At 44.4% G+C, this 20,090-nt stretch overlaps 1 protein-coding gene across 9 annotated transcripts in view; it reads right to left on the bottom strand.

Moving 5' to 3' along the window:
* The window catches only part of THRB (thyroid hormone receptor beta), a 439,443-nt gene that overhangs the window by 37,564 nt on the left and 381,789 nt on the right, over positions 1–20,090 (bottom strand). The window contains exon 1 of one of the 9 annotated variants that reach the window (XM_061404698.1): positions 11,069–13,404. The exons of the other annotated variants lie outside the window; for them this stretch is intronic. Within the exon in view, the coding sequence (XP_061260682.1) occupies positions 11,069–11,396 (328 nt within the window). The 5' untranslated portion in view covers positions 11,397–13,404. Of the gene's footprint in view, positions 1–11,068; positions 13,405–20,090 lie in introns of those variants that run through there. 9 annotated transcript variants of the gene reach the window in all.

Genomic DNA, 20,090 nt, shown 5'->3' with positions numbered 1-20,090 from the left:
GACATGACTGAGCAACCGATACACATAGTAGTTCTATTTTTAGTTTTTTTGGTGAAAGCTCCATACTATTCTCCATAGCGGCCGCACTCATTTACATTCCCTTCAACAGTGTAAGGGATTGATTCCCTTTTCTCTACATCCTTGCCAACATTTGTTGTTTGTGTTCTTTTTGATGACAGTCATTCTGACAGGTGTGAGGTGATATTGTGATTCTGATTTGCATTTCCCTGGTGATTAGTCATGTGGAGCATCTTTTCACATACTTGTTCTCCATCTGCATAGGGAAGCTACATCTTGACTTCTTACACCCAGAGGTGATGTGCATTTTGTCAGATCAAGTGAAGATGGCAGAGATAAAGGAGAGAGAGCTACAGGTCTTTTCCTTCTCATCTTTGAGAACCAATCGTAGTGCAACTGGACACTCTGTGGCTTGAGGGACACGCCTTGGGAGGGCTGGAGACCACCCGGCAGAACTAGAAAGATGTAGGACCCTCCCCCACAACCTCATCACTACCTTTCTGCTTTACTCTTTGCCGTTGGCAGTAGGGCACTGAAGATTTCTTCCTGTCTGTAGCTCAACAATTTATGTGGAAGGTTGAACTGTCTGGCCTTTAAAGTTCTTGGGAACCCTGGAGTCTCGTGATAATTCAATGTGTGGGTGGAATGGATGCCTTCTGTGTTCTGACTGTGAGTCTGAAGAGTGGTTTGCTTTGCTCTTGTATTTCTCCTAGATTATCTTCATGGAGAGTGGGTGAATAGGTGATTATGTCTGTAGTTAAAACATCAAAACCTCTACAGAAACATCTACTTAAGTGGTAGCAGTTGCACACTAGTGCACCCCACCCATGTCCTTCTTTGCTCCAAAATATTAACTCAGAACCATCTTATTTACCCAAAATAGTCACCACAGGCAACAGGACATCAGTCACTATGCCTGGGTCCATCATTCATCATCAAATAACTGTCACCAGGAGTGAGATCCCAGCAAGTGGAGAGGTGGGTGGGGAGTCTCTTTAGGCTACTGAATACACTTGACACATCACACGGTAACCAGTTCTCCTAGCGGCGTAACCACTGCCTTCTCTCCCCTCTCGGGGTCTCCATCCTTTTTCTTCCTCGTGCACGCCAAGCAGCCACATGCTGGCTGATACATATGCCCAGCTGAGGAAATGCATGCTGCCGGGAGTGCGCGCTCACTGGTGTCGGTACGGAGTTCTGCCTGGAAACAAATGTGAGAAACACAGCCCAGAGGCCTCGCTGTTCACCTGAGCACTGCATCTGTGAACTGTCCCAAGGGACTAACTGCTAAAGAAGCATGGTTAAACAAGGCCCATGACCACATGTGACAGTCCAAGGACGATGCATTTTGCCTAGCTTTTATGTTCTCAGATGCACTGTATCCTAGACTAATCAACTGTGCTGTCACTTTATCAAGGATATTAGTATGAAAGCAAACTCCGTCTGTTCGTTCAACAAAGGACCAGGAGAGTTTTTTTTAGTGAACACTTGCCAAGCATTAGTCTGACTAATTGCCAAGCATTACTCTGCACTAAAACAGATCGACATGCTAAAATATTACTAACATTTTTTTTTTTACTTTTTTGGCTAAGAACTTTAAGATCTAATTCACATAACATACAATTCAACGGCTTTTAATATATTCACAGAGTTGTAAAATCACACTGTCATCAGCTTTAGAGCATTTTCATCCTCATCCTAAGAAAGTCTGTACCTTTAGAAATCACTTCCTATCCCTCTCAACTCCCCATCTGCTCTGCTCCAAGCAACCACTAATCTATTTTCTGTTTCTACCTATTTGCCTATTCTCGACATTCTGTATAACTGGAATTGTACCACATGTATTCTTTGATGACTGGTTTTCACTGAGCACAATATTTTAAAAGTTTATCCCTGTTGTTTTTAAAAGTTTGATTTTAATTTTTAAAAATTTGGTTCTCAGAGGGACTTAGAATGTGAAAGGGAAAGCTGTGTGCATTCGTGTCAGAAATCATGCAACCGGAAGCAAGCCTGGCTTCTTGTTTTGCATTGGGTGGGATTCACTTGGTTTCTAGTTAATGAATGGGTAAGAGCAGAGGGCTGGCTAGTCTAACTTTTTTGAGTGGATTATAACAGCATCTCAGGCCCTAGTAGAAGGAAACCCCTCATCGCCTTGGTGGACACACAGTCCTTAGGAACAGAACGTAAGGCAGACCTTGCTGGTAGGTGGAAAGGAGAAGAAGCTGCCTCGGAGGGTCGACCCAGCAGAAGGAGAGGGGAGCTGAGACCAGACCATCTGCTCATCTTCCCTTTCAGATAAGACCCCTTGCCTGGCACAGCCGTCCTGGTGTCTGAAAGGAGCAGCGGTTATCACAGGTGGTGGGAAACCCCTTGGGTCATTCAGAAAGGTGCTGGTTTATGGTGAGGTTAAGGCTGTGGACCCTGAGCAGTTAGGGTGGGGCTATCGGATAAGAATATATTTTTATACCCCCAAGGAAGCTAAACTGTTAGCATGTTCGGTCACTCTTCCAATTTTACCTGGAACTTTCTCAAATTATCCCACAGCTAGGTCTTTCTGATTGAAGCTTTCCCCCCACAGGACCTTCAACATCATGTTATTTCTTTATATATTAAAAAAAATCTTGAACAGTCCATTGCTTAGCTTTTTCCCAACATAATAATCCTGATTTATGTTATGTTTAATTCTTGGTATTAGATACCAAGTTTTGCATCATGTTAGTATTTAACCCTTTGATAAACACCATATTCATTCATCCATCCATCCATTTACTTAACAAACATGTATGCTCCAGTGTGTAAGGAATGGGGTTCAAACTTGAAGCAGTGTTAACTTTCAAGGTCTGCAGTTTCCCAACAGAGCTGCCCAGATACTCCCATTCTGGGAATCTTTGCTTAGAACAGCGTGTCTTTTCTTTACATCCTGCCCTCTGACTGGCTGGGGTGAAGATACAAGAGGTGCAAGTCTTCAAACTCTACTCAGGAAGGCGGGGAGGGGAAGAAAAGGGGAGGGAAGCAGAAAGGAGGCCGGGCCAGAGGTGTCAGTCCATGAAGGGGAGAGGACATGAACATAAGGGTCTCTGGATTTCCTTTTTCTGGAATCTTAAGGCAGAAAAAGGGCCAAAACAAGGTTTAGATGGTTTCTTCTAACTCAAGAGTTCTTGAAACTAAAATAAACCATTTTTAGGATGAGGCTAGGGCATGATACAGATTTCCCAGATGGCTCTGTGGTTAAAGAATCTACCTGCAATCCAGGAGATGCAGGTTCAATTCCTGAGTTGGGAAGATCCCCTGGAGAAGGGCATAGCAACCCACTCTAGCATCCTTGCCTGAGAAATCCCATGGACAGAGAAGCCTGGAGGGCTATTGTCCACAGGGTCGCAAAAGAGTCAGACATGACTCATGCAAGGGGCATAATACAGTTTTACACACAAGAAGTCCCTAACTAACCTTTATTCTCCCAGTCCCCATGGACTCCAACCCTCAGGAGCTGACACAACCTTTCCATCTACAATTAGAGCTAAACCACCTGCAGATGCAAATCACGAAGAAAGGGGAAAGACCGGTATAATGAGTCCGTCAAAATGTTAACCAAAAGGATACATACACTAGAAGTCTGCACTGTTTGGCTTTCAGAGTGTTTAAAAATCTCAGCCAGTTTTTAAAACCAGGATTTCACATAAAATGTAGCTTTGTGTGAAAAATGGGAAGATCTGACGTACTGAGCCCAAATCCTCCCAAAGCACCAATAAGGCAGCCCCCCTACTAACAGAGAGGCCCCTGGCTCTCTGCAGTCAGCACCCTGAAGTGGCCAGTGTCAGCGACCCCTTAGACCTAGACCACTAGACCACTTAGGTCTAGTCTCGCATCATCTTTTGATGAGTAAAGAAATATTTCACAGAACTTGTATCTTTGGCCAAAGTGGGAAGACACAAGTAATTCAAGAAAAGTTAAATGATGCATTTCTTTATGGAAGTGAAAATTCTGATCCTGCGACAAGTAAACAATGTGTGCGATGGTTAAAAAATTTAAACTGGGTTGTCTTTACGGAACAACTGCGTCTCTCAGTTACTGACGTCGGCTCTTTGGTTCTTACGGACATTGGTGTTTCATAACTCTGGTACTAATGAGATCACTTCCCATTTTATCTAATTTTAGATTTTTAAATATTTTATTTTTGGCTGTGCCTCACGGCTTGTGAGAGCTTAACCCTAATCCTGACCCTAGCCCCGAGCAGGGATTGAACCCTGGTCACAGCAGCGAAAGTGCTGCGTCCTCACCACTGGACCGCCAGGGAATCCCCAATCTTTTCCTTTTTTTAAAGAGGCGATTGGTTAGAAAGCAGGAAGGTAAAGTGTTTTAGGAGAACAGGGAAAGGAGGCAGCAGAAAAGGTCATCAGAAATGGGCATAGTGGCTGCCTCTGATCTCTGGTTTTGCTCTGAGAGTCAGTTTATGGTATTGGGCTTCCCCAGGAGCAACCATAGTTATTTCATGCCCTGCAGGTCTGAGGAAAATGGGTGCCTTTTCTTTATCTGAATACCCTTCAGAATGAGAGTCAAGGTCTAGATCTAAGAATGCGGGCTAGCAGCTTTTTAGTCTGATGTCTCATGAAGGAAGGGGCAGCTGGGTTTGGCATCAGGATGGCATCCTTGTTCTAAGCTGCACTGGTCTCCCTGAGGTCACCCCTGTAGTCATGGAGTGGAAAGGAGAGGGGGTGCTTATGTCTACACAGAGCTGACCTAAACAAGCTTACCTGATGGAAGGAATGCAGTCCAAACCATGCGGACTGTCTCTAACACACATGCATAAGCAGCATGTTGCAGGTATACATGTAAATGGATGTTCAAGTGTACTCCATTTTGAATCGACTCAATACTCAAAAATCTAAACTTTTCCATTTGAAAGCTGAGGAGGCTTTTCCTATTTCACATGACAAAAAAGAATCTTTACAATATACCCTTTCTTTCAGATGTTTTCTAAATATTCAATTCTTTCAAGGCAGTGGTTCTCAACTGGGGCGGTTTTACCCCCAAGGGGACACCTGGCAGTATCTGGAGACACTGCTGTTGTCGCGACTGGGCTATTGGCATCTGGTGCCTGGAGGCCAGGGACGCTGCTAAACGTTCCACGAGGTGCAGGACAGCCACACGACAGGGAGGAGCCGGCCTCAAAAGTCATCCGTGCATGCCAAGATGGGAAACTCTAGTCTGATACTCATTATGTTTTTTTATATATATGAATTTCTTTAATTGGAGGCTACTTACTTTACAATATTGTATTGGTTTTGCCATACATCAACATGAATCCACCACGGGTGTACACGTGTTCCCCATCCTGAACCCCCCTCCCACCTCCCTCCCCATACCATCCCTCTGGGTCATCCCAGTGCATCAGCCCCGAGCATCCTGCATCCTGCATCGAACCTGGACTGGCGATTTGTTTCATATATGATATACCTGTTTCAATGCCATTCTCCCAAATCATCCCACCCTCTCCCTCTCCCACAGAGTCTGTTCTATACATCTGTGCCTCTTTTGCTCTCTTGCATACAGGGTTATCGAGGAAACCAGAATTGAAAGAGACACATGTACTCCAAGGTTCATTGCAGCACTGTTTATAAAAGCCAGGACATGGAAGCAACCTTGAAGTCCATCAGCAGACGAATGGATAAGAAAGCTATGGTACATATACACAATGGAGTATTACTCAGCCATTAAAAAGAATACATTTGAATCAGTTCTAATACGGTGGATGAAACTGGAGCCTATTATACAGAGTGAAGTAAGCCAGAAAGAAAAACATCAATACAGTATACTAATGCATATATATGGAATTTAGAAAGATGATACTTATTATGTATCACTTATTTCCTTCCCCAAAAAGGTGACTTACGCAAATGATTCAGCACTACTGTACTAAGCAAGGGATGCCCGTCTGCGAAGTCAAGGCCCGTGGGGAGCAGGCCTTTGGGAGAGAACGCGGGGCTGGTTAAACCGCAAAGGCTGCCGCGCTGTGAGGTGGGTCCTGACCTGAAGGGAGGCGGCGGAGGAGCGCAGGGTGAAGCCGAGGGTGTGGCTGGCAGCGGGATCGGTTCAGGGGTGAGGGGCGTGAGGAAACGAGCGAGCTTTCTGGAACAGTGGGTGTGGGAGGAGGCACAGAGGCCGGAATCCCGAGGGAGCTCCTCAGGGCCGGGGAGAGTTGGCGGAGCGGGTGTCTGGTCCGCCAGGTCACAGACAGGGTCTGACAGCTTGAGGAGGGGCCTGTGGAGGGTGGAGAGGGCAGGGGGCCGGAAGAGAGGCTTTGGGGGAGAAGGGGGGACACGCGGAGACGGGGCAGCGCGGCAGGAAGTGTCTGCGGGCGGCTGGGCGGAAGGACCGCCCCGGGAGTGTGGGGCTGAGGGAATCCTCTGGGGCCTGAGAGGAGCCTGGGACCAAGGACGGCCGCGGCCTCCAGGGCGTGGACACGGGAGAAGGCAGGTCCCCGGTGCTTTAGTAGGAGGAGGCGGGTCCTAAAAGCTGGCGCAGAGCCGACGGCAGAGCGGGAGGCCACTGGGCCTCAGGCTGAATGGCCCTCAATGCCGGGAGCTGAGAGAAAACAGAGTCTACCGGAACGATTTCATGAAGGGATGAGACCCGGTGGACACGAAGCCCGCACGCAGCAAGTACACAGCTCCAACGCTCCTTCCCCAGCCTGCCAGCCCCCGACTTCAGTGTCTCATAAGACCTTGGGCTCCTGGTATGACTATCGCCTCGAGCAGAGGCAGTGGGTGCCTGAGGGCACCCAGTGAAACCCCTGAAGGACACGCCTCTGACGAGACAGACCCCTGAATCTCAGCAAAGAGAAGACAGAAGGGCAGGCTCGAGCTTTCCTCGGCACTTGGGCTTGCTTTGGAAACGACTGTTGTTCCTTCCTTTGCTTGCATTTCTAGGTGCTGAGAGGCACTTTCATTTAACCTGTTGAACAGCAAAGGTGTTTCGTACTAAAAAAGAAAAAAATCCTATTATTTTCTGGAGTGGTGTCGACTCTTTGCAGCATGTGGGTGGTGGTGCCCGAGTGGAAATCCTGACTGGTACCAGCATCCCTACAATTATATAAGCAGAAAGATCTGCAGTTGCACCGACCTCTTAAGGATTCCACTGTAAAGACAGGACCCCTGCAGCACTTGGTTCATTGGGTGCACTGACCATAAATCTTCCCTTTCTTTGTTTCCTTTTGTGCCTGCCTCTCCCTGGACCGGGTGCCATTCTGGGGTTTAAGGGTACTTGTTTCTCATGTAACATTTTTTTTTTTTCAGGGCAGACTCTGGGGCCTATATATCCTCAGCTCTACTGTATAGCAATCCTTCTTCAACCTTAACAGACGCTAAGGAAATTCTAATTGTGGCTTCCCAAGGGGCTCAGTGGTTAAGAATTTGCTGCCAACTCAGGAGATGCGAGTCCCATCCCTGAGTCAGAAAGACCCCCTGGAGGAGGAAATGGCAGCCCATTCCAGTATTCTTGCCTGGGAAATCCCATGGACAGAGGAGCCTGGCAGGCTACAGTTCATGTTTAGTCGACTTAGCAACTAAACAACAAGGAAATTCTAATTAGGATTTCTTTAGGGCTTAACTCTTGTTTTTAATCCAATGTTCTTTGATGTGGACCATTTCAAACATCCTCCACCTACCATTTCATTTCCATTTCTAATATCTACACAATTACTCACACACAGTCAACAGAGCTAGAGAACATGGAAAAAAAAAATTAGATTCCTGACTAGAGGCAGACTGGCAATGGAAACAGATTCAGGAACGATGGCTCTGTGTGAAGGTGTTGCTTTCAGGTATGAAGTCTTCTTTCTGTGATAGTAAGAAGGCGGCTGTTGAACGAGTACACGTGCAGTCCAGCCCCCAAACGAAACAGGACAGACACACGCATCCCCTTGATCCTGGTTCAAATCCAGGCAATTCTTACGCTCTTGGACATGATAACCAACTTGATGCAAACACACTAGCTGCGTTTTGGACGTGCAGATCTTGCAAAGATGGCACGGAGGATGTGAAGCAGGGAACCCAGGGGAGCTGAGTTGCTCAGGACACACACAGTGCGAGGAAGGAGTCTGTAGAAGCAGACCCAGAGGCGGACTGGCCAAGCTGCCCGCAGCGCGGCCAGGCTCAAGCTCTTTGGGGACTCTGGAATGTAACTGGAATTTCTGGTGGAAACAGCCAGCACCCCGTGCCAAAAAAAAAAAAAAAATTTGACTTTTAGCTCTGCTGAAAGCTCGGCCACAAAGGAGAAGACACAGCACCCTGCCTGCCAATTTCCCTTCCCTTTGTCTGGTTTCTAAATGTGCTCCTCCTATTTCTTCTGAGTTGGGACTAGGAAGAAAGTGTGGGGCAGAACCGGCTCTGTTGGCTGATGTTGACATAACAAACCATGGCTAGGCTCCTTGAAAGATAAGAAGTAGGGAGCTGTATCTTCTTAGTGATTGCTCGAGTTCTTTTGATTTGTCCCTAACTTTCAAAAATTGAAAACGTGTTTTCACATACTGTATGAAAAGTAGATTCATCTAGGTAAAAGTAAATGCATACTATGGATCTCAGCCCCTCGCAGCGTGGAAATTGCTTACTCCCCTTCTTAAAGTTTTATTTTAAATTTCATTCAGTGAACTGTATTCTAACTCTTCGTTAATTCACGTTCTCAGTGCTTCAGGAGCTTGATAACATTTTCCCCCCTTGGCTATTTTATACATGTAAAGACAGAGAAAACAATGCAAAGGGAACTAAGTCATTCTAAAGTCTATTATTGAAATAATCAGTCTTGTCACTGGGTTCTGCAGCCTTCTTTTATTTCATCTATGTGTACTTATAACACACTTTTTTTTTTTTTACAAGATTACGATCATTTTCTACATACTAGAAAACTCCAATTAAAGGCTAGAGAATAAGTCATCCTTAAAAAAATTGTGAAAAAGTTAAGACAACTGCATTATTGAAGAGTTTATAAAGCTGTTGTGACAGCAACAAGCACAGATGAAGCAATTATGAATTTCATGAAAATAGATAAAAATCCAATTGGAATAATGAGGCCTGCCCCACTGAACACCTGTTTATAGTCTTAATTTTGCCTTAAGGAGATACGACTGATGTTCTCCAACAACAACAAAAATCAATAATGGATCAATATGGATAAATGTGTTGGGTCTGACCTTTTGTCCTAAGAGACAGTTAACAGCTGGGTTTAGTTTTACTGGGATTTACTTAAAGACTTGTAACAGTAAATAATGGTGCATTTAAGAATATTTGCCTGCTTTGATTTAGTGAGTTTGGCAGGTGGCAGTGGCCTTTCAATGGCATATGGCTTTGAGAAATTACATCAATATATGCATATGATGTCTTAGCCTCTAGTTCATGCGTCAAGTTAATTAGTAAAGAATCATTGGTTTAGCATTTTATAAGCAAATATTCTACAGCACTGGAGGAAGAAAATACAGTGAAAAGATAAAACAAAAAAAGAGTAAAAGCCTGCAAAGTTTTGCAAGAGTTTTTAATAATAGTGGAATGCCCAAATATAGAGACAAACCAATATTTTCTTGAGATCCTACAGCATGAGAAAAGCATATCTCCAGGCATGCCTAATGAAACAATGTTAACTGCTTTTCAAAGATAAATTACTTATAATATTAAGTGAAATAGCACGCAGTCTATCTCAAAATTCCCATTAGGGACTTACATGCAGTGTCCCTTGTAATAAGTGAGAATTTCTGATGCCTTTCAAGAGAAATATGAAACTAAATGAAAATGCAGATGAATGACTCTGAAAATGTTTTATGCTTCAGTTTCCTTCGTATCTGGATATTACAGGATAACACAGAGAATAAAAACACAGCATATGGTAAAAACTAAATGGGGTTTTGTTTTTTAAATTTTTGTTTAAACGGGCTACTTTTAATTGTGAACACATATTAAGGAAGGCAAATAAAATTTTTATAGGATCCACAATCAAGTTATCTTATGTTTTAAGATAATTTCATGGAGAAATTCATCTTTGAAGATCAGAGGGCATTATATTCTTGCAAATTATGAAGACCTATAAATTTGGTTTCCACTGAAATATCCTGTGGATTGTACACAGGAAAAAAAAAAAAAAGAGTTTCTGGCATATTTGCACTAGAATTTAAGCTATTTTCAAAAGCATTTCTATCTGGCAACTGCTTTTAAGTTTCTTGAGCACGACCAGTTTGCCTCTTTTATTTTAGCTTTTGGTAATATGAGATAGGTTCTACCGATAGAAAATTAAACAGTATTGGAAAGCTGCAGCGTCTGTTAAATGGATATTGCACTTGTTTGAATATTGGATATTTTGAAGGCTATTTCATTCTCTTTCACGCAGAGTTTATTTGACATGATGGCAAACACATCCACCTTTAGGCACATGATGGCAAGGTAAAATGTATCAGTTTCTTAATGAGTTTTATATTCTTACAGTTAGTTATGATTACAAGTAGATTCTTTACAGTTTACGTGGATAAGTAAATATATTAAAAAGAACACTTACAAATCCCAACATCTCAACGTTATAATATGGTAAAAAAAATAGTGAAAATATTTTACTACTTACCTAAAATAAACTTTCAATATAAAGTGCCAAGAAAAAGTCAAACGAGTTTTTAATCTGAACCAGAGCCGAGGAGAATGATCCCGTTTCAAATGCAACAGTGCCAGTCCCCAAGGGCGAAGCCTTAATGCATTTTCTTTAGCAAAGAAGCTGACAGTATTCCCTGTGGGCAGTGTGCACCCACACGCGTGCACACACGCTATATAGATAATAAAATCACAGCCTAACAAACCAACTCCATCCAGCTTGTGTACTGGAGGAAAAAAGTGCTTGGAAATCTTCGTCGTTCAAGGACTCCTTTTGATCACTTAGCAACCTCTCTTTCCTGCTATTTTTAATTTCAAACGTTCCGCGTTCAAAGTCAAAGATTTGACAAAGCGGATGTAAAGGGTCCCTTTAAAACACCCCAGAGACAAACACGGAAACTTGGATCAAACGGAAGGAAAATGGTCCCTACCTTTTTTCTGAGAGTACGATGGCGACTGCACTTGAGAAAAAGTAGGCTTTTCTTCAGTGAAATATTCAGGTTGGCTGTATTGATTCAGGGCCATGTCCAAGTCCGAGTCCCTGCTTTTCAGCATGTTTCCAGGGTAACTACAGGTATAAGGCTGATTCACTGCCCAGGCCTGTTCCATATATATGTTCTTACTGGGCACAGCCTGAGCGTTGCAACCACTGTAACCTGGACTATCTTCGAAATACGCGTAATAATCAGTGGCCTGCATGTAGCAGTTGCTGCCGGCAGCCGGGTGTACTTCGTAGAGTTCTTGCATACAGAAGTTCATTTTGGTGCCCGGGCTCTGTTTCTACTTTACATAGACACACACTCTATGGATGCAGTCCCCAGCCCATACGCCCCGCGTGCCGGGCATATACGGCAAGAAGCGTACATACATGCACATGAAGGGAGAAGCCGAGATGAATAAACACCAGCCACACGCAACCCAGCCTGCTGTACTTTGCCACGGCACCTGATGTGCTAAAATCCTATTTAGGTAGAGGTGTCTTTGGAGCTCTGCTGCCATTCAAACATGTTGGAAAGCAGATTTCTGACTATCAAAGGTCTTAAGCTGTGAACGCACCTAATTCCCAGAAAAGATGGCAGGCAGGTAGGCATTGACCTCTGCCCAGCTGGAGGACCGACAGCCAGGACGTGTCTGTGGCTCTGAGGCTGGGAAGATCCATTTTATATGCTGTTTTTAACTCCTTTCCACATGATTAGAAAATGATTACTCATTGTTATGTCATTTTGGTTGACAACTTAAGCATGAAACATTATAAAGACATCTTAGAGTCTATCCTTGGATACACAGAAAATCCGAAAATCAATAATCTAGTTTATTAGCAGGGACCAGAGAAAATCCAGCCATAACGAGCCTGATGACTCCGGAACATTAATCTAGTCACACAAACGTTAGAGGTTACATCTGTTGTTGAACGTCACCCACGGGCTTCCAAGGCAGGAAGAAGGACACAGGGGACCCACAGGTCTTTAAAAGATTCCACACAAGGCCCATCTGAGAGCACCGCTGGCGTTTGTGAGCTCGGTCCTGCTCCTTGCCCCTGGTGATTTTCTACATCATTAGCCTAATCGACATGCGGCCTGGAGCTGAACTTCGCTCTGCTCATTTTGCCTTGGTTGTGTTGGAAAGCGCACGAGGGGGAAGTGTGTGTCACACCTGGTGTGCAGAGCACCCCTCTGGAAGAGCAGTGTCCCCCTTCTGATCCCGGGGGGATGCTTTTTATAGTACGCTTGCTACCAGTTTTTATTTTTTTTAATTCAATTTTTACTTCATATTGGAGCGTCATTGATTTATACTGCAGTGTTAGTTTCAGGTGTACGGCAAAGTGATTCAGTTGCACAGATACACACATCCATTCTTTTCCAGAATGTACAACTGTCATTTCATTCTCATTCAGTTCTGCTTTTGAGATGATCTTTGAGCTTAAAACTGTGATTTAAGTAGTAGTCATGTGCTTGACATTTAAAGATAGTGATCCAAAAGGGAGAGGCATTTTCTAGGAGAACCGCCATTTAAGACACAAACAAATACCAAGTTAGAGATAAAAAGCCTGCTACAAAGATGACCGATGGTGTGTTCTCCATGTGGACGGCAGTGAGCACCTGTGTTCTAGATCACGATTCAGGAAGGGTGCAAGCTGCTTTCTTTGTAGTTGGAGGTTCTTTTTCTTGGGAAGACTTAGTTGGGAGGGCTGGCCCCAGGAGGTAATGTGTACACTTGGGATCCTGTTAGTCTCTGAATGGGTGACCTCTTGGTATTTCCCTCCTCAGGGACCACAGGCAGTGTGATGTTGCAATGTTCCACTGTAACACTTTCACTTTGGACATAATGCAATGTGGAATTTGGGGCAGGGACATAGGACTGGAGAAAGGAGGATATTACAGTCATTCAACAAACATCTATAGGGTATCTGTTCCAAACAAAGCAAGGAGCGGGTGGGAGCAGAGGTGTTGATGGGCCCTGTCACCAAGTAGCTTAATAGCAGGTGTTTTCAACACAGAGTCAAGCAGACCACTGTCAAGAGTCTGTAAGAGCTGATGGTTTTATGCATGAAGTAAAGGTGACATGGATTCAGGGAAGAAGATGAAAAATTAGAAAACAAGCAGCAGATGAGACAAGATGAGGGAAGAAACCTAGGCAGACAGGCTCCTGGGTGGATGTTTAGTGATAAGACTCCTCAAAAAATTGCAACTGAACAAGGAAAGGAATGTTCTTCAACTTGTTACATTTGAACCCAGAAAATGAATTCCAACATCCTAGGAGAAGGCAATGGCACCCCACTCCAGTACTCTTGCCTGGAAAATCCCAAGGACGGAGGAGCCTGGAAGGCTGCAGTCCATGGGGTCGCTAAGAGTCAGACATGACTGAGTGACTTCACTTTCACTTTTCACTTTCATGCATTGGAGAAGGAAATGGCAACCCACTCCAGCGTTCTTGCCTGGAGAGTCCCAGGGACAGGGGAGCCTGGTGGGCTGCCGTCTATGGGGTCGCACAGAGTCGGACACGACTGAAGCGACTTAGCCGCAGCAGCAGAGAGCACAGGCGTTACCATAAGGAATAAGGAATGCAGCTAACATCTTAACAGTGTTTTCACTCTCTGATTACTCTTCAAACAAATAAAAGATTTATTCCCAAGTGTTTTTAAGAACACATACACACAACATTACAATTAACATTTTCTCCCTACTGAAAATGTCAAAACATTTCACTGGAAGCAATGACTATTTTCTGAAAACCCCAGGAAAAAGGATCCAGGCCTTATGTTTCTTTGTCTGATCTCGTGTATTTATCTCAAATTTCCCAAAACTAATCTGAAAATTAACCTTTCAATAAAGCAGTTTTTTTTACTTTTTTTTCTGCCTCCTTTTCTGGTTAGAAGCTGCGTGTCAAACCATCCAGTTTTGCAGTTTTGCCCAGTGCATTTCCTGGCTCCCTTTCTAGTTCATTGGAGGCACAAGTCCAAGCCATTCCTTGCTTTTCACCAGTAACAGTACCAACTCAAGCCAGAATCTCAAATTTCATTACAAAGGAACACTTCTAAACATTTTTCCAAGATCTCTAAATGTGTTTGGAAAATCAAAGTTTTCTTCTGCCTCAGAACTGATCTGCATATTGCAGCAGAGAAAGACAGAACAATTCCTGAACAAGTTTTTCCCCCTCTAAATTCTCAACAGCATTTGGATGGAGTTAAAACAATCCTGAATTCTCCCAGAAATCTTTGAACAGAAAAAAAGTTTCAAGACATGTTTAAACGGGTTCTTCACTTACTCTTATCTTTTGGAAAATATAGAACCAGACTTTTCTGAAATGATGCTTTCTTCTTGTACCAAGTGGGGTTACTCTTCGAGTGAATGTCTGAAACTGATGACTAGGAGCTGGAAGTGGAGTTCAAGTTGAAATACAGTCCCTCATTCCTGACAGAGGCAATCTTAGCGTTGCCACTCGTGATCGATCCAGCCTGTCTTTTTGTGAAGTCAACAAAGCAATTTAAACATATTATATGTCACGAACGAGGTGAGCTTTAGTAAGTCTGCTCTCTTATTTCCCTGGCTGACAAGTCTAATTTAGTTACCGAGAGACAAGCTTACGAGTTATTTGACTCACAGAGCATCAAACAGCCTGAAATAAACTCAGGAGGGCTTTCATAATTTTTATTAGAAGTGTTTCAATCAATAATAATTTATTATCTAAGTACACCTTTGTCCTTCAGGAAATAACCTAAGAGGACAAGACTAATGATCTTGCTGGGGAAACTGGTAGGTAAACAGCAAACCCTCAAGGACTCTGAAGGAGGAGACTTGTTTCTCTCTTTGGGTCTTTCTTTTCTTCTGTCTTCAGCTGTGTTGACTCTCAAAGAAGGCTGCACATTGGAATCACCCACAAACTTTAAAAACACCAGCGCTCAAGTGTCATCCTCAGAAATTGTGATTTAATCAATATGGGGTAGAACCTGATTGTGATGACTTTTTCAAGTTTTCCCAGATTAATTCACAGGCAGTGAAGTCAGGCTTCCCAGGTAGCTCAGTGGGTAAAGAATCTGCCTGCAGTGCAGGAGACACAGGCAGACACGAGTTCGATTCCCAGATTGGGAAGATCCCCTGGAGGAAGGCATGAAAACCCATCCCAGTATTCTTGCCTGGAGAATCCCATGGACAGAGGATCCTGGTGGGCTACAGTCCACAGGGTCGCAATGAGCTGACAATGGCTGAAGTGATTGGGCACACACACAGTGAACTTGGAGAACTGTCTGAGCCCAGCTCCTCAACAGGGACCGGGGTGTCCTGAAGACTCATTCCTTTTCTTCATTGGCAGCTTCATTGTGTATTTCCTTTTGTTTCTCAAAGTTTATCTTCCCTATCTCAAGCTGGCCTCACTACCCTTGAGTCATTTGGTCACGTAGAGGAATTGGATCAAGGAGATACACCAGGACAAAATAAATCTAAGGAAGTGTGGTGACAGGGAACACAGGAAGTATCTGCTCGGGGGCTGTGGATGGCTTGCAGAAGAGATGACCCGTGAGCTGGCGTTTGGGAAGCCCACTGAACTCCAACGATGGAGGCAGGGGTATGAGAGACTTCGAGCCTCTACTCTAGCGCTTGCTCTTCTTCTGCTTTAGTAACAGAGCCTCTAAATTTTAGTTGGGCACATGGTCTTTGTTTCTCGGTCTCTCTTGCGTGTGCAGGCATCTGTGTGATTAACTTCTGGCCAACGAGATGTAACAGAAGACATACTGTAAGGCAGATTCCAGGGAACATAAAAGACAACTTAACATAACAACTGGTGCATGCATTTTCCTTCTTCTCCTTTGCTCCTTCTTCCTGCTGCCTGCAATGTATATGTGATGTCTGGAACCCTAGCCACCATTTTGGTCCATGAGGATGAGAGTCATACTCTGGGGCTGGTGAAGGAATGAACCGGAGGTAGTTTAGGTTGCTGAGGATTGCCATACGAGCCTAGACTGCCAACCTCTGGGTTTTTTTTCTCCCCGCCTTGGGAAGGAGAAATCAACTTTTTATTTATAAAGGGTATAGTTTTTTCATTTGTAAAACAGAAATAACAGTACTCACCTCACTGGTTATCGTAAAGATTAAGTGAGTTAAATATAAGTAAAGCTCGTAAAAGAGTGACAGGTGTAGGAGTGAATATAATTATACATGTGTGTGCTGTGCTAAGTCACTTCGGTTGTGTCTGACTCTTGGTGACCCCATGGACTGTAGCCTGCCTCAGGCTCCTCTTTCCATGGGATTCTTCAGGCAAGAATACTGCAGTGGGTTGCCATGCCCTTCTCCATAGTAACAATTATTATTGAAATGCCTTACCTCTATCTTGGAATATTTTCTCTTCTCAGCCTACATTGTCACTAGGTCAAGAGTCAATGAGCTTTGGTCTGCACACCAAGTATGGCCCTGTATCTGTTTTGTGATAAAGGTTTATTGGAACCCAGCCTTGCTCATTTGTGCATGTGTTGTCTGGTTCTAAATCTACTCTGTGCTACAATGGCAGAGTGGAGTCGTTGTGACAGAGGCCGTGTGGCTTGGTGAAAATATATAGTATGTGGCACTCTAGAAGTTTGCCATCTCTGCGTTAGGTGATCTCATCCTGTCTCATAACTTTATTTTTAAAAATTTACTTATTTAAAATTTTTTATTGACATACAGTTGATTGACAATGTTCTATGAGTTTCAAGTGTACAGCAAAGTGATTCAGTTACACATATACAAGTATCCTTTTTCAGATTCTTTGCCACTCTAGGTTATTACGAGATATTGAACATAGTTCCCTGCAGTATACAGTAGATTCTTGTTGATTATGTATTCTATATACATCAGTCGTGTGTCTGTTAATCCGAAACTCCTAATTTATCCCTCTCCCCATTTGGTAACCAAAGCTTTGTTTTCTCTGTGAGTCTATTTTCTCATAGTTTTGAATAACAATTAAATGCGGAAGATCCCAGCGTGTAACTGTAGCCCGGAGGTCTCCTCTAGGATCTATGTCCTGCTGTCCGCTGATGCTCCACTGTGCAAAAGTGGGCATCTCCAACTCTGTCCTTTCTAACACCCTTGCCTCCTGCAGTCCTCACATCTCCGCTCCACCAACACTTGGGAGCTTCAGCCAAAGCCCCCAGCCCTCCGGGACCCTCACTTTTCCTCACTACCTGCAGCCAGTCCAGCAGCAAGCTCATCGGTACTGCCTCCAAAACATCATTTTAATCCAGCCACTTCTCTGTCCCCGCCTTGTCACCGGATTCTCCGGGTGGCCTCCTAGCTGGCCTTGCCCTGTGGCAGCAATTCTTTCTTGCTACAGCAACGCGTCACGTCTGAAAAATGGCACACCTGACCACGTCGCTTCCCCCCTTAAAGTCTTCAGTGGCTTTTCATTGCATTCAGAATAAAATTAAAACTCCTCACCAGAAGATGTGCCACCTCCTGTCAACCCCTGCCCACCCTGGCTCCGTCTCACCCTCTCCTACATCAACTCCAACCCAGATGCTGTCCTGTGCCTGCCTGACTCAGGGGCACTGGTGTGCTCCTCTCTGTCTGAAAAGCCCCCCTTCCTCTGTCTCTCCCCAGGGTGGGGCCCTTCTCAGCCTTAGGACTTTGCTTTCACGTCACTTTCTCTACATTTCAGGGACCTCTTGACTCCATCACAGGCTGAAGGCTCTTGACACTCATCGCCTATGTGACCGCGGTTGTCCAACCTCTTAGAAGAAAGCTGGAGGAGACTCAGTGCACCCAAAACTCTCTGCATTTTCAAAAGCAAGGTGCAAGTTTATCTAGCGCCCTAAATGGGCTCTCCTGGGCTTGGAAATTCCAGTGAGACATCTGTCGCCCTAAATGGACTCTCTTGGGCTTGGGAGTTCCAGTGAGGCATCCGTCGCCCTAAATGGACTCTCCTGGGCTTGGGAGTTCCAGTGAGGCATCTGTCGCCCTAAATGGACTCTCCTGGGCTTGGGAGTTCCAGTGAGGCATCCGTCACCCTAAATGGACTCTCCTAGGCTTGGGAGTTCCAGTGAGGCATCCGTCTGTCTCAAGTTGAGTCAGTTTACTCTTATATTTTGCTGCTAGAGGTAGACCTGCTTATGTGAAAACTGCCTCTATGGAGGTTTGGAATTGTAAATGGGTGTCATCACTCCCAAACATCTCTGCTCCAAGAGAGGTTGTAAAAAGGGTAGGGACATCGCTTGCCCTCTGAAGGAGCCACCCAAATTGAGGAAAGATCCCTTTGTAGATATAAGGGAGTGGGCATTCAGCTCTCACTATCCAAGTGCTGAGTGTAGTTAAAAGTTAGGGGACATATTTACATATTTAGGGGAAATAAAAGGGATGCAAACAATTTTTTTGAGCATGCTTTGTTCATCTTTTGATGTGTGGGATATTCTGACTTGTTCGTCTCTTTTTTTAAACAAATGAGATACCATTTTATTTTTTAAATTATTTTTTCCAATTTTTACTTATTTTTTTACTTTGTTTGTTTTGGGGCGTACCATGCGGCTTGTGGGATTTTAGTTCCCAGAGGAGGGATTGAACCCTGGGCTCCAGGCAGTGGAAGTGCTGCATCTCCTGCACTGCCAAGGAATTCCTCTTTGAAAAAGATTCCAAATTAGTTCAACTCCAGAGATGAGAGCAAGGCAAGCTCTGGGCACACTGGGACAATTTTTTTTTTTTAGTAATTTTTTCCTTATTTTAATTTTGGCAGCACTGAGTCTTCATTGTTGCTCGGGCTTTTCTTTAGTTGCGGCGAGTGGAGGCTACTCTTTACTGTGGTGCGTGGGCTTCTCATTGCAGTGGCTTCTCTTGCAGAGCACAGGCTCTAGGGTGCATGGGATTCCGTAGTTGCATCACGTGGGCTCAGTGGTTGCAGTTCCCAGGCTCTAGTGTACAGGCTCAATACTTGAGGTGCATGGGTTTCATTGCTCCACGGCACATGGGATCTTCCTGGATCAGGGATCGAACCTGTCTCCTGCATTGGCAGGTGGATTCTCTACCACTGAGCCACCAGGGAAGCCCAGGATCACTCTATCGTCAAGTGCTTTCCCTCCTGCCGACAGCTGGTAAATGATGGAGGCTTCCCCAGGATCCAAGGAAATGACAACTAGAACTTCTGAGCTTTGCATTCCATGTGTGTTTTATTTGACTCGTGAGGGAACAGTTCCAGAGGATAAACTGACTTCTGTCACATAGCAGGTGGTAGTCCTGGGGACCAGAACCCACCCCTGCTCTGTGCACAGTAGGTCTCCTATGCCAGGGGCACCTTTATTTCCCCAACTGACTATAGAGCTTTGTGTGTGTTAGTTGCTTACTCGTGTTTGACTCTTTGTGATCGCATGGACTGTAGCCTGGCTGTCCGTGGGATTCTCCAGGCAAGAATACTGGAGTGGGTTGCCATTTCCTTCTCCAATAGTGCTTTAGGCTCAAAACAAACAAACAAACAAGAACAAACCTGCCCTAAAGGGAAAGAAGGAATTAGGGAGATTCATCCCAAGCCTGGGATGGACTCTCTCTCCTTCCTACTTCTACTAAATGATCTGAAACCTTGTAGGACCGTGTCAAGCTAACCATGTTGGAAATGCTTACTTCCTCAGTCCTAGATGTGTTCACTGGCGTGAAGCACTCTCCCCTTGGCTACTGTATGTCTGGGATCCTTAGTAAATGAACGCTATGGCTGCTGGAGCAGCATTCAGATGGTGTTCCCAAAGTGGTCCAAAAATCAATCCCAAGAGATGCTTTGAAGAAAAAGCAATAAAAACGGGCTCTATGGTCAAGGTGAGTTTGGGAAACTGTAAATCCTTCTCTTGAAGATTCACCCAAGTTGATTGTTGAACTTTGTGTAACTCAGCATTTTCTGAACACACCTGGTCATAAAACCCTGTGCATCTTGTTTTTATTTATTTATTTGGCTGCATCAGGTAGGTCTTAGCTGCAGTATACAGGATCTATCATTGAGATGTGTGGAATT

The sequence above is a fragment of the Bos javanicus genome, chromosome 27 (genome assembly GCF_032452875.1).
Source record: "Bos javanicus breed banteng chromosome 27, ARS-OSU_banteng_1.0, whole genome shotgun sequence".
NCBI lineage: Eukaryota > Metazoa > Chordata > Mammalia > Artiodactyla > Bovidae > Bos > Bos javanicus.
Note: the sequence above shows the minus strand (reverse complement) of the source record. Positions and strands in the feature narration are given on the sequence as shown.